Source organism: Empidonax traillii, unplaced genomic scaffold, assembly GCF_003031625.1.
Source record: "Empidonax traillii isolate 1590-97213 ecotype Southwest subspecies unplaced genomic scaffold, ASM303162v1 scaffold1080:size189641, whole genome shotgun sequence".
NCBI lineage: Eukaryota > Metazoa > Chordata > Aves > Passeriformes > Tyrannidae > Empidonax > Empidonax traillii.
In genome coordinates this window covers 141,388-152,182 of record NW_020956273.1, presented here as the reverse complement: position 1 = coordinate 152,182, position 10,795 = coordinate 141,388, and the positions used below count along the sequence as shown (strand labels likewise).

The 10,795-nt window shown below is 60.2% G+C and overlaps 2 protein-coding genes across 2 annotated transcripts in view; both read left to right on the top strand.

Annotated features, from left to right (window-relative positions):
- Positions 1 to 5,393, top strand: part of TSPAN15 (tetraspanin 15) — a 27,049-nt gene extending 21,656 nt beyond the window's left edge. Inside the window, exon 9 of the mRNA XM_027904741.1 lies at positions 5,124 to 5,393. Within this exon, the coding sequence (XP_027760542.1) occupies positions 5,124 to 5,393 (270 nt within the window). The remainder of the gene's footprint in view (positions 1 to 5,123) is intronic.
- A 1,292-nt stretch (positions 5,394 to 6,685) lies between these two features.
- Positions 6,686 to 7,228, top strand: LOC114068534 (neurogenin-3-like). The gene has a single exon (XM_027904739.1). It carries the CDS (start codon positions 6,686 to 6,688, stop codon positions 7,226 to 7,228), a length of 543 nt encoding a protein of 180 aa, XP_027760540.1.
- The last annotated feature ends 3,567 nt before the right edge of the window (positions 7,229 to 10,795 follow it).

The window sequence follows — 10,795 nt, the reverse complement described above, 5'->3', positions numbered from 1 at the left end:
CTTCGCCCCTCCCCGAGGAGGAAGTTAGAAAAGCAGAGCCCTCAAAGCCGCATTGAAAGGGTGACAGAGACGGGATAATGCTTAAGACTGAGGGAAGGAATCTCAGAGCACTCGCCACGGTGTTTTAATGATCTGTTAACAATTACCCCTTTCAGGGGAGAACATATGGTAGATGGTTTGCTTAAAAAAAAAAAAAAAAAAGGGACAAAAAAGGAAAAAAGAAATTACTTTAGAAACTTAAATGATGGTGGGAAATGGTGGGGATTGCGGTGAAGAGCTGGGGGAGGGAGGCGTAGTGCCCGGAGTGAGGGGATGTCAGATGATGAGAGGATGTCAGATAACGTGTCCCTGAACACGGGGGCTTTGCTGGAGCCAGAGACGCCCCCAAAATGCCGGTACCCTGGAGCTCCTGAGCGCAGCCGGGGCTGGGTGCCCGGAGGAGCCATAGTAGGATTAAAGAAGTGTAGTAATGAAGGAAAATGATAAGGCTGCTGGTAAGACCCAGGAAGCTGCTGGGACCCTTCATGGCATGGGCTGGAGCATCCCCCTCAGGTCGTGCTCAAGCCCAGCTTTGTGGGCAGGGCTGGTCCTGGGCTCCCCTCCCTGCAGCTGGGGCTGGCAGAGCCACCCAGACGGCTCCGAGGCTCTGGCTGCACGCAGGCAGTGAGTGCTTGGAGGTTTCCCTGCCGTTACCTGCCTTGGGATCGCTGCCTTTCTCCCACTGAAACCTGTTGGCACGAGTTTAAATTGTGGGTTCACCAAAATCGCATGTATAGGTCGGTGGTGCCTTGTCTTGCAGAGCTGGGCTGCAGCTAAAATTCTGGGTCACAACTGCAGTGTTTTGTGTGAAAATACATGGATATCTAATTTTTTTCTTCTTTTTTTTCGTTGCAAATACATCATTTCTTATTGAGATGCAGAAGTCAGGCTGGCTGCTCACCTTTGCAGGGGTCCTGGCGTGGGCTGGCAGGAGGGGCTGTGCTGCTCTTGGGCTCCCCAGGTTCATTATACACCTCGACTCAGGGAAGAAAACGGTCCTGGGTGGATATAAACGTGACTTCTCCTCACCACTGCAGCAGTGCAGGGCAGGAGAAAGCTCCAATTCAAAGGCGAGGAATTCGGCAGGTTAAGCCACGTGCTGGACGAAGAGCTGGGAGAGGGTGTGTGCAGATAGGTAGGGATAGCTGGGGAAAGCTGGGATGAGGCACCAACACTACCTAGAAGGGACACTGGTGCGAGGTGTGCCAGGAGAGGGGCGCAAAGATGTGGGGAAGGGAGCAGGGGATGACAAGGCTGGGGCAGAGGAAGGGGCGATGCTTCCTGAGGCTGAAAGGAGGGAGGAGGTGGGAAGAGACCGGGCTGGCACGGGTCAGGGAGGGGATGGAGTGTTGCTGGGTTTGGTGTGGGGGCTGCAAGCACATTCAGCCCTGTGGGACGGTCACCACAACCCTGTAGGCGGCCAGGGGTGGATGGCACGGCTGGGAATGGCGACGGGAGGATCCTGAACCGGCCACCGGCAGCTACACGGGGCCAGCGGGCAAAATACCCACACCACAACTCTGAGTCACATCCCTCCTGGCAGCAGCGGTTTGGCTTGAGCAGTGACCCCTGCACCACGGCGGGCACATCTCCCAGCGACCTGGCACCAACTTCAGCTGGCAAAAAAAAAAGGGTCAAAGCCCTCCATCTTGCTCTGTCTCATGTTGAGGGCTTCAGTGAAGCTCTGGAGAGGGAGGGGTTAGTGCTGTGTGAGTCCATCAGGGCACCACCTCTGCCCTTTTCTCCAGACCGGATGGGGGAATTGCCTTCCAAACTCGTGGCTTTTAGCAACTTTTTTTTTTTTTTTGCTTCTCAGAAGCCAGCTCTCTGGTGCATTCTGGTATGTTCAAAATCTGACCGGTGGAGCCCTTTAAGTCAGAGAGAAAAGCACATCTTTAATTATTTTTGGAGGTCGGGAAGCACCATCTGTCTGTCTGATGAGGGAGTGAGGAGTTTCAGAGAGAGCCAGTACAACCAGCGCTTATAACCTCATCTTGCATCAAAATGCCAGGAGTTAGATTTTTATCCTTAGAGGAGTGAAGTGCCATTCAGGAAGGTGGCAGCCTGAGCTCAGCATATCCATGGTCTGTAACTATTTGATGGAGAGTTGGTGCAAATGAATACTGAGGCCTCGAGGCTGTGTTGTCCAACTGGTAGCTGGAGACACCACTGCCAGCTGATGAAGTCTGAGTGCTGGAGATGTCCTGTCATGAAAACTTCATGTTCAGTTGTAGCTGAGGAGACAGTGAATGTCTGATTACAGTTATTCTTTGAGATTTACAGTTATTATTTGAGATTTCCATGCAGGCAGATATACACAGGTATGGGTGGTGGATTCAGCCAGACCTCGCCAGAAACTTGGTGTAAAGATTAAAGCACTTGGAAAACCTAAGGGAGGGAGATGTGTAACCCATCCTGTCTGTCCAGGCTGTCATCAGGGCAGAGGAGAAACCCCTTTTTTTTTTTTCTGGCAGGAGAGACAGGCTGGGGCGAGGAACCGTTGCCACAAACGGGGAGGAGAGCAAGCCTGGCAGAGCTGGGAACGACGGGAAGAGACTGGCTCCCAGAGAAATTAGGAGCATCTTCCATTGCCTGGGCAGGTGCTCGGAGGGTTGAGTAAATACTTTAATGTAACAGGTTTCACAGCACCCACCTGTTGGCATCACAGCCCGGAATCCAACTGACCCTTTTCTACTCGGCATTTGTTCCCTGACTTTCCTCTTCATGGTATTTCTGCTCCTTTCCTCTCTCCTATCCAGAGATAACCCAGGTTTTTGCATTGCTAAAGATTGTTGCATTCTGACCCAAAAGGTCTCAGTGTCAGAACAGCTCTCTGCTCTTGCAGCCTTATGAAGCCGTTTCCTGTCAGGTTGTTTTAAGGACATATAAACATGGAGAGATGTTTATTGTAGAGTGGGATTGCACGCTGAAAACTCTTGGGCTTTCCACCAGGGCTTCTCCTCCTCTGGTGTGGTGACAGCACCCCTCACCCCAGGGCTTATTTCTCCTTGCACAGAATCATAGAATGGTTTGGACTGGATTGGAATGCTAAAGATCATCTAGTTCCAACCCCCCCCTGCCATGAACAGAGATGTCACTTGCTCAACCAGGTTGCTCACAGCCCCATCCAACCTGGCCTTGAACACTTCCAGGGATGGGACAGCCACAGCTTCTCTGGGCAACCTGTGCCAGGGCCTTTCCACTCTCACAGGGGAGAATTCCTTCTCAGTATCCCATCTAACCCTGCCCTCTGTCAGTGTGAACCCATTCCCTCTTGCCATGCCATTCCATGCCCTTGTCACAAGCCCCTCTCCTGCTCTCTTGGAGCCTCTTTAGGCACTGGAAGGCTCCCCAGAGCCTTCTCTTCTCTGGGCTGAACAACCCCAGCTCTCTCAGCTTCTCTCCATAGCAGAGGTGCTGATGCACGATGAGGTTACAAACGCTGAGGACCCATCCCACTGGCTCGCTCTGGAACTTCTCACCCCTCAGCTGCCCATCGAAGGGGCAGGCGCTGCTCTGTTGTGCCACAGCTCAGCGCTCACCAGGAATGACTTCCCGAGGATGCTCCTTGCGCCTCTGCGGGCACCTCCGGCCCCCGCCCGTGGCTGCCTCCCTCCCCGTGGCCGCGCCCGGCCGTGCGCCCCGTCGGGCGGCTCCTGGGGACGCGCTCCAGCCGCCGCTTGCCAGGGCTCGCCTTTCCTCCCCTGCTTGGTTTGGTGTTTTACATATATTTTTGCGCCCCTTCTCCTCTCGTTCTTGTAGGAAGAGGCGGGGGCGCGGTGCGGCGGTGGAGGAGGGGGTGGGGGGGGAGAGGGAGAAATATTGTTTGAATTCACAAAGGGGGGCATCTGGTGCACCTTGCGCCTGGCATCTGTGCTCCTTGTGTCCCGAGCAGCGCGCTCGCACCGGGGCGAGGGGCAGGAGGGGCCGGCGTGCATCTGTTGGGCGCCACAATAAAGTCACAAAACAGCGGCGCGGGGCCCGGCGCCGCCGCGCTGCCCTCTCAAAGGGGGACGCGGGGCTGCGGCTTCCCAGGTATTATGCGCCGGGTAGGTAGGGCCGGGGCAGCAGCTGCTCCGCCGACCCGCCCGACATATGGCACCGCAAATCACGGTACCTCCTGAGCAGCCCCAGCCCGGGGCAGCGGGGGGACGGACGGGGTGGCCCCGGGGCAGGTGCCTCCGCCGTGCGCCCGCCGCTGCCGCCGCCGCCGCCGCATCACCGGCCCCGCGGGCGCGCACCGCTGGCCACGGGTGGGTAGAGGGCGCGGAGAGGCCGGCGGTCTCCCGACCCTACGGTCACCTCCAGGATGGGGAGCGAGCCCAGCCTTATCTGCCCTCCCCTCTCCAGAGCAAACAGCCCCCGGCGGGCGGGCGGGCGGGCTGCGGCCGATCCCCGGCTCGCCAAACGTCCCCGACGCCTGGCAGGCGAGGGATGCGCCGGGGCTGCTCTGGTTACCATATGTTTTCAATAAAATAAGACAAATAGGGCCGGGAGATAGGGATTGCAGTAAAGCTGTTATAAAGCAGCATAAACCAGGCCAATGTAAACGGCAGCAGGGCCCCTCCTGGAAGGGCCGTTGGGTGCCAGGTCTGCGCCGGGCGGCCCGGCCAGGTGTGAGCGGGAGCCCGCCGCGGTGCCCCCGCAGGTTTTTATCACGTTCGTGGCATTATGGTGCTTGTTATGCTAACTATGAGTAAACATCTCCGGTCGGGCTTTGTGGCGACGGGAGGGAGTTATCGGAAAGTGGCAGTGGGAAGGTGATTTAACAATAAAGTTGTCTTGTTTGCCAGCAGGTGATGTCTGCCCCCAGCCCCATGATTAATGCTTCCCAAAGCACTCCACTTTACAATCTCTTGTAATTATTTATTAAACGAAATCTATTTATTATTATTTTAGCAAACAGCGGTACCAGGTGGGGCTTTCTTTTCCTCTTCAGCTTTTGTTTGAAGGACGTTTGAAGTGGGCAGTCTGAGGCTTGGAAACTCGCTCGCCAGATTTTTTTGTCATCCAATTGCACAGGCACAAAAAAAAACCCCCAACCCCTCCGGGCCCTTCCTATTCATCCTTCGCTGCCCTCCTAGCCGCCCCTCGAGAAGGGGCGCCCGGCCCCCCTCGGCATCGCTCCCCCGCCCTCCCAGCGGGGCTGCTCGCCCGCCGCACCGCGCTCCTGGACAGGCAGCGCGCACAGCCCCGCACCGCCGCGCACCGCGCCGGCCAAGGCCACCCCGCGGGGCCGAGGACCGGCCCGGGCTGGGGAAGCTGTCGCCCTTCCCGCTGGGGCCCAACTGGGCCGCTCCGGCCTCTCCCGGCCCCGGGATCCCCGGCCGGGATCCGCCGCGCCGCTTTGGTGAAGGAGCGGGGGGACTCCTGCCCAGTCGGGGCTGTGCCCTCCCAGCGGCCCTGCCCGCACCCCCGGGGACGCCGTGCCGTGCAGGGGGAGCCCGGCCACACCGCCCCCGGCCCCTCTCCCTCCGCCGGGGAAAGGTGTCCCGGGCCCGGGCCGCTCCCCGCCGGCGGCCCCAGCCGGTGCGCAAAAATCCCCGGCACGTTTGCGCACCGAGCCCCGCGGGCAGCGCGGCTCCCCCCGGGGCCCAGCGCCGGGCTGGCGGCGCTGGGGTGGCCTCGAGACTCGGGAGGGCCCTTCCCCTGCGGGATCCAGCCCCCGTTTTCCTTGGGGAAGCAAAGTCACGACGCGGGTGGGGGCTGGAGAAGGGTGTCCCGTCCCCTCCGGTGCCGGCGCTCGCCGCCCGCAGAGCAGCGCCCGCAGCTTAGCCGGTCGATGCGCGAGGGGCGCGGGGCTGTTCCCGGCTCTGCAGGGCCGAGGAGAGGGGTGACTGGATAAGGCGAGGTCCACTCGCTCCCATAAGGGGTCGAATGGGGTATCCCGGGCGTACGCCGCGGAGCCAGAGCCGCGGGAAGTGGTTGTGGCTTTGCCAAGGGGAGCGGAGCCGGAACGGGAGCAGGGGGGTCCTCACGGCCGGCACCGGAGGGGACCCCGCCTGGCCTGGCCGTGCGTCCCCGGCCACCCCGGGGCCCAGCGCTGCCCCGCGGCAGTATTGGGTGCTGGCAGCGCCCTGTCCCCGCCGGGCCCCTGTACCCCGCCCCGACCACCACCACATCCCCGCGGAACCCGGAGCGTGCGGCCGCCCCGGCCGCGGCGCAGCCCCCCCTGCGCGGGGTCGGCGGCTCGGCCCGGGGGAGGTCTGGGGGGCGGGGGCAGTCCCAGGAGAGAGGGGGTAGGCAGGGGCGGGGGGTCCCCGCGCGGCACCACGCGGCGTGGGAGCCGGCGGGGTCTCGCGTGGTGGGGCCAGGGCGGCGGGCGGTGCCGAGCCCGGCACGCTCCCGTCGGACTGATAAGATAAAAGCGTGCCAAGGGGTGGGTGCGGGCGGGGGGGCGCACACGCCGCCCGGCCGGGAAATCCCCATTGTCTGCCGGCCCTATATATAGGGGCTTAACGGCAGTCGTGTGCCGGCGACGCAACCTCTCCTGCCCGCACTCGAGGGACCGCGGGGAGGGGGGAGCGGCGCGGGGCGCGCAGCCAGAGCCGCTCTCCTGGTCCCGCAGCCTCGGCCGGGCTCAGCAGGCACAGCCGCGGGGGAGAGGGTTCTCCCGGGCCGGCCAACGCAGGTTTGGCTTCGCAGGATGGCCCCGCAGAGCGACCGCTCGCCGGACGAAGGGCAACCGTATTTCGGCGGCGCCGAGGACCCCTCCCCGGCGGCCGGCGGGGGCTCCGCGGGCAGCCGGGACTCCTCGCCGGCCCGCACCGCCCTGGCCCCGCGGGAGGCGGCGGCCCGCAGGAAGGGGAAGGCGCGGCGGGGCCGCGGCAAGGCGTGGAACGAGGGGCTGCTCAGCAAGCAGAAGAAGAGCCGGCGCATGAAGGCCAACGACCGGGAGAGGAACCGCATGCACCACCTCAACTCCGCCCTGGACGCGCTCCGCAGCGTCCTGCCCACCTTCCCCGACGACGCCAAGCTCACCAAGATCGAGACGCTCCGCTTCGCCCACAACTACATCTGGGCGCTCACGCAGAGCCTCCGTCTGGCCGAGCAGAGCCTGCCCGAGCCCCCCCCGCCGCCGCCACCCCCCGCCACCGCTTCCCCCGGGCCCTGGGACTCGCCCTGCCCCGCCGCGCCGCCGCCCGCCGCCCTGCGCCGCGGCCCCGCCGCCTTCCCCGCCTTTCTGTGAGCCCCCCCTCCGGCCGCTGTCCCCCTGCTTGTGGCCTTCAAAGGGCTGGCGGGGCGGGGGCTCCCCGCGCTGCGCGCCGGGGGCGGCGGTGGCCCCGCTCCCCCTCGCCCCGTCCCGTCCCGTCCCGCCCCGCTCGGCTGAAAAGCGCAGCGGGAGCGGGCGGACAAAAACAAATCACGGTTTTGTACTCGTTAACGGTAAATTATATTAATTTGTCGCTGTCGGTATTTATTGATTATATTTCATAACAAATATGTATATTGTAAATAAGAGTATTTTTAGCAGCGGTGGTCCAGCTGTTTGTAGCCGCGGCTGTGTTTTGGGTTTTCTGAAGAAGAAGGAGAAGAAGAGGAAAAATAAACCGTGTCGCGGTCAGACCTGTGCAACGCCGTGTTTTTTCCACCGAGGGTTCTCCGGGGATTTTGCAACCGAGCGCAGCCCGCTCCGGGGAGGGCAGGGCTGGCCTTGCGGGGGCTTCCTCGGGGTCCCCGGGCGGTGTGCCCGGAGCAGCGGCGGGGCCCTGTGTGCCTGTGCGCACCCAGGCGTGTGCCCGTCGGGGCCCAGCGCGGGTTTAAATCCGGCCTCTCTCTGCAGGTGCCCTTTCCCACAGGCCTGCGGCCGGTCCTGTCCCACCCCTTCCAGGTGAGGTGTGCCCGGCTGCGGGGCTCTTTGGAGCACGTCCCCGGCGCACAGAGCTCCAGGGGCACAGAGCTCCGGAGCGGTGCGGGTGCCCGGGGCAGCGTCTTCACAAGCCGACCCCATCCTGCCGGGGGGTGAGTTTAGCCAGGGCAGGCGCGGAATCGGGGGCAGCCGACGGAACCTGCAGCCCTGAGACGGGGGCTGGAGCGGGGAGGCGGGGGGAAAGCGTCAGGCCTGTTAAAAGCACAGGAGGTGGGAAAGGCACTACCTCCCACGGCACGGCGAGAAGAGAAGCCGCATGAATCCCGCGAGCCCTTCTTGGCCCTCTCCTGCCGGGACTCAATTTGTAGCTGGTAGATTTACGGCCGGGCCGCCTCCCCTCTCCGCGGTGCCCCGGCGGGGCGGCCGCCGCTAGACAAAGCGGCCTGCGAGGCCAAAAGCCCATTGTGATGCTAATTGTTCTCCGCTGAGCCCGTTTGCCCGCGGCAAAGAGACGCTATTGAGGCAATTTGTAGAACAAAAGAAATTTGGTTACTGGAAACAAAGACTCACGCACAAACACCTCTCCCCCCCCACCCTCCCCCCGTTCCTTCAACAACAACCTCCCCCTCCCGTACCGCAACAAACGAGGCGAGAGTGAAACCTGAGCGGGTCCGGCATCCCGGGGGTCTTGTCCCGCCGCTCCGTCAACTCCCGCCCCGCCGATGGGGCGGCAATCGCGGGGCGCCCCCTCCTTCCCCCCTTCCCCTTCCTCCGTGCTGTCTCGCTCCTCGAGAGCCGGGCTGGAGTGGGGGAGACCCCCCTGCGTGGGGAGGGCTGGGTGTCGGTGGGTGCGCGGAGCGGCCCCGGCGCCCCGTCCCGCACCGGGCTCTGGCCATGGTGCTGAAGGCGGCGGCGATCGCGGGCCCGGCCGGGGGCGCTTCGCGGTGCTCCCCTCGACGGGGCTCGACCTTCGCGGTCTGCCCTACCCGGCACGGCGTGATGGGGAGCCCCTCCTGGTGCGTGTCTCCCGGGAGCTGCTGGAGTCAGCCTGGGCGCAGGCTGGAGCGGGGTGGGTGGGGGGTGCTGCGCACTCAGGTGGGTTCTTGGGGACATCCCCCAGTCCTGCGGCAAAGGGAACGGCCCCAGTGCTAACAGGACGCTTTGCAGCTCAGAAAACACCTGGGGCTAAGTGCGTTTTGGAGAAGCGGTGACCTGTACTTGTGCACTTGACCCAGCCTCGGTCAACAAAGTGTCCCACGGGGAGGAACTGCAGGTGCCCCTGGAGAAGGGAGCAAGGGCAGCCAGTGCTGACAAGCAAGGTGAGCAGATCTCACTTTCCACTTCAGCTTTTTGGAGATCTGCTCCTTCTGCTGCCTCCTGAGACCCGTCCATCCACGCAGAGCCCCCTTGCTTTGCCTATTCACTGCTCTGAGAAGCTGTCCCCACTTTGCTGGAGAAAGGCAGGCCATGGGGCAAGGTGGAGGACTAGGAAAAGGCTGTGTGCCTATCTCTGTGTGTACTGTTATAGTCCTGAAAGTGATCTATCTGTGTCGTAGATCAGATAGGCAGAATGAAAGACCTAATAGTATTCCTCCCCCTTCCCCCATTTCTGGCTGAATTGTGTATTGTTTTCGCACTCTAACAGTCTGCAAAGTGCCCCAAGGTCTCTGTGTGTGGCCACAGGCAAAACACCGTCATTATTTGGGTGATAAAATCATTAAATGTTTTCCCTGCTTGTCCAGTTCCCCTCTGATATCTCCCTACAGGAGGTATCATATTGCCCTCTCTATCTGCATATGCCGTGGGACCGAAGTGGATCACAACACACTCATTTACCTGCAAAAGTAGCGTTTTTGCAAAAAAATTGCAAAAGAGCTCAGGGCAAGAAAAGGAGCAAGGAGAGCACGAGAGCTCAGTGAAGAGCAGGTATTACAGAAGTCCACAAAGATGTCTATGCAGCTGTATTTTCAGAAAGTGGTCGCTTTCGTTGGGGTTTACTGCATTGCTGATTCTTTTCTCTGGAGACTTAGGATGCTTCTGGTCTTCCAGCCGTGGGGCTGTATGTTGGGGGTGGATGTGTGCGTGTGGGGGGGGGGAGGCAGGCAGATTTACTACCTCTAGAGAACTAGTGACTTCTTTAGGGGCTTGAATGCACTTTTTTTTTTTTTTCTTTGCCTCCACATTATTAGGTTAATCATTGCTTGAACTGGTTGCTATGGTTTTGGCAAACCCATGGAAACTTGATAATGAAGACTGAAAGACTCCTTTTCCATTTATCTTTTCTCTATGTTTAGTGCATGATGGTCTCATTTCTCTTGACGGGGCTGTCCCAGCGCCAGTGCCTGGCTTTTATAACCGCGGCTGCTGTAATGGCCTCCGGACTTTTTGATGTGGAAGAAACAGGTGGCTGCTGGGACCACGACCGTTTCAGAGGCACAGGCTTGTGCCCTCACATACTTGCAGGCAACAGGTTGAAAACCAACTTAGCCTGGGCCCTGAGAGCTTTGGTTGCTGATATCCCATGCCAGGTGAACTCAGCTCTCTTTTTTTTTTTTTTTTTTTTTTTTTTCAGCCAAGGGGAACCCCTTCCACTACAAGCTGATATTTTCGTGCCTCCAATATTCAGTTTTAGGTCTCTGTTCAGAGAAAAAGATGGTCTAAACATCGGTCTGTCTCTATGAGCTTAAAGGTCTTTTCCAATCTTAACAATTCTACAATTCTGTGATTTTGTTCAGTATGTAATAGAATCATTTATTACAGAAATAAGGAGACTTTATATACCTGTCTCTCTCTCCCCCATGGCTGCACTTTACTGCTGAACTCCATCTGTGGGGATATTCAGCAAACTCCGGCCACGGAGTCTCCTGCAGCTTCCTCACCAATGCCCTGTTCTGCTCAAGGTTAAAATGGGGGACTGGGGATAACAAACAGTTGAAAATAGAGGCT

Bases quoted from the DNA above. Each gene is read 5' to 3' on its own strand.
- LOC114068534 (XM_027904739.1), top strand. From the start codon at position 6,686: ATGGCCCCGCAGAGCGACCGCTCGCCGGACGAAGGGCAACCGTATTTC.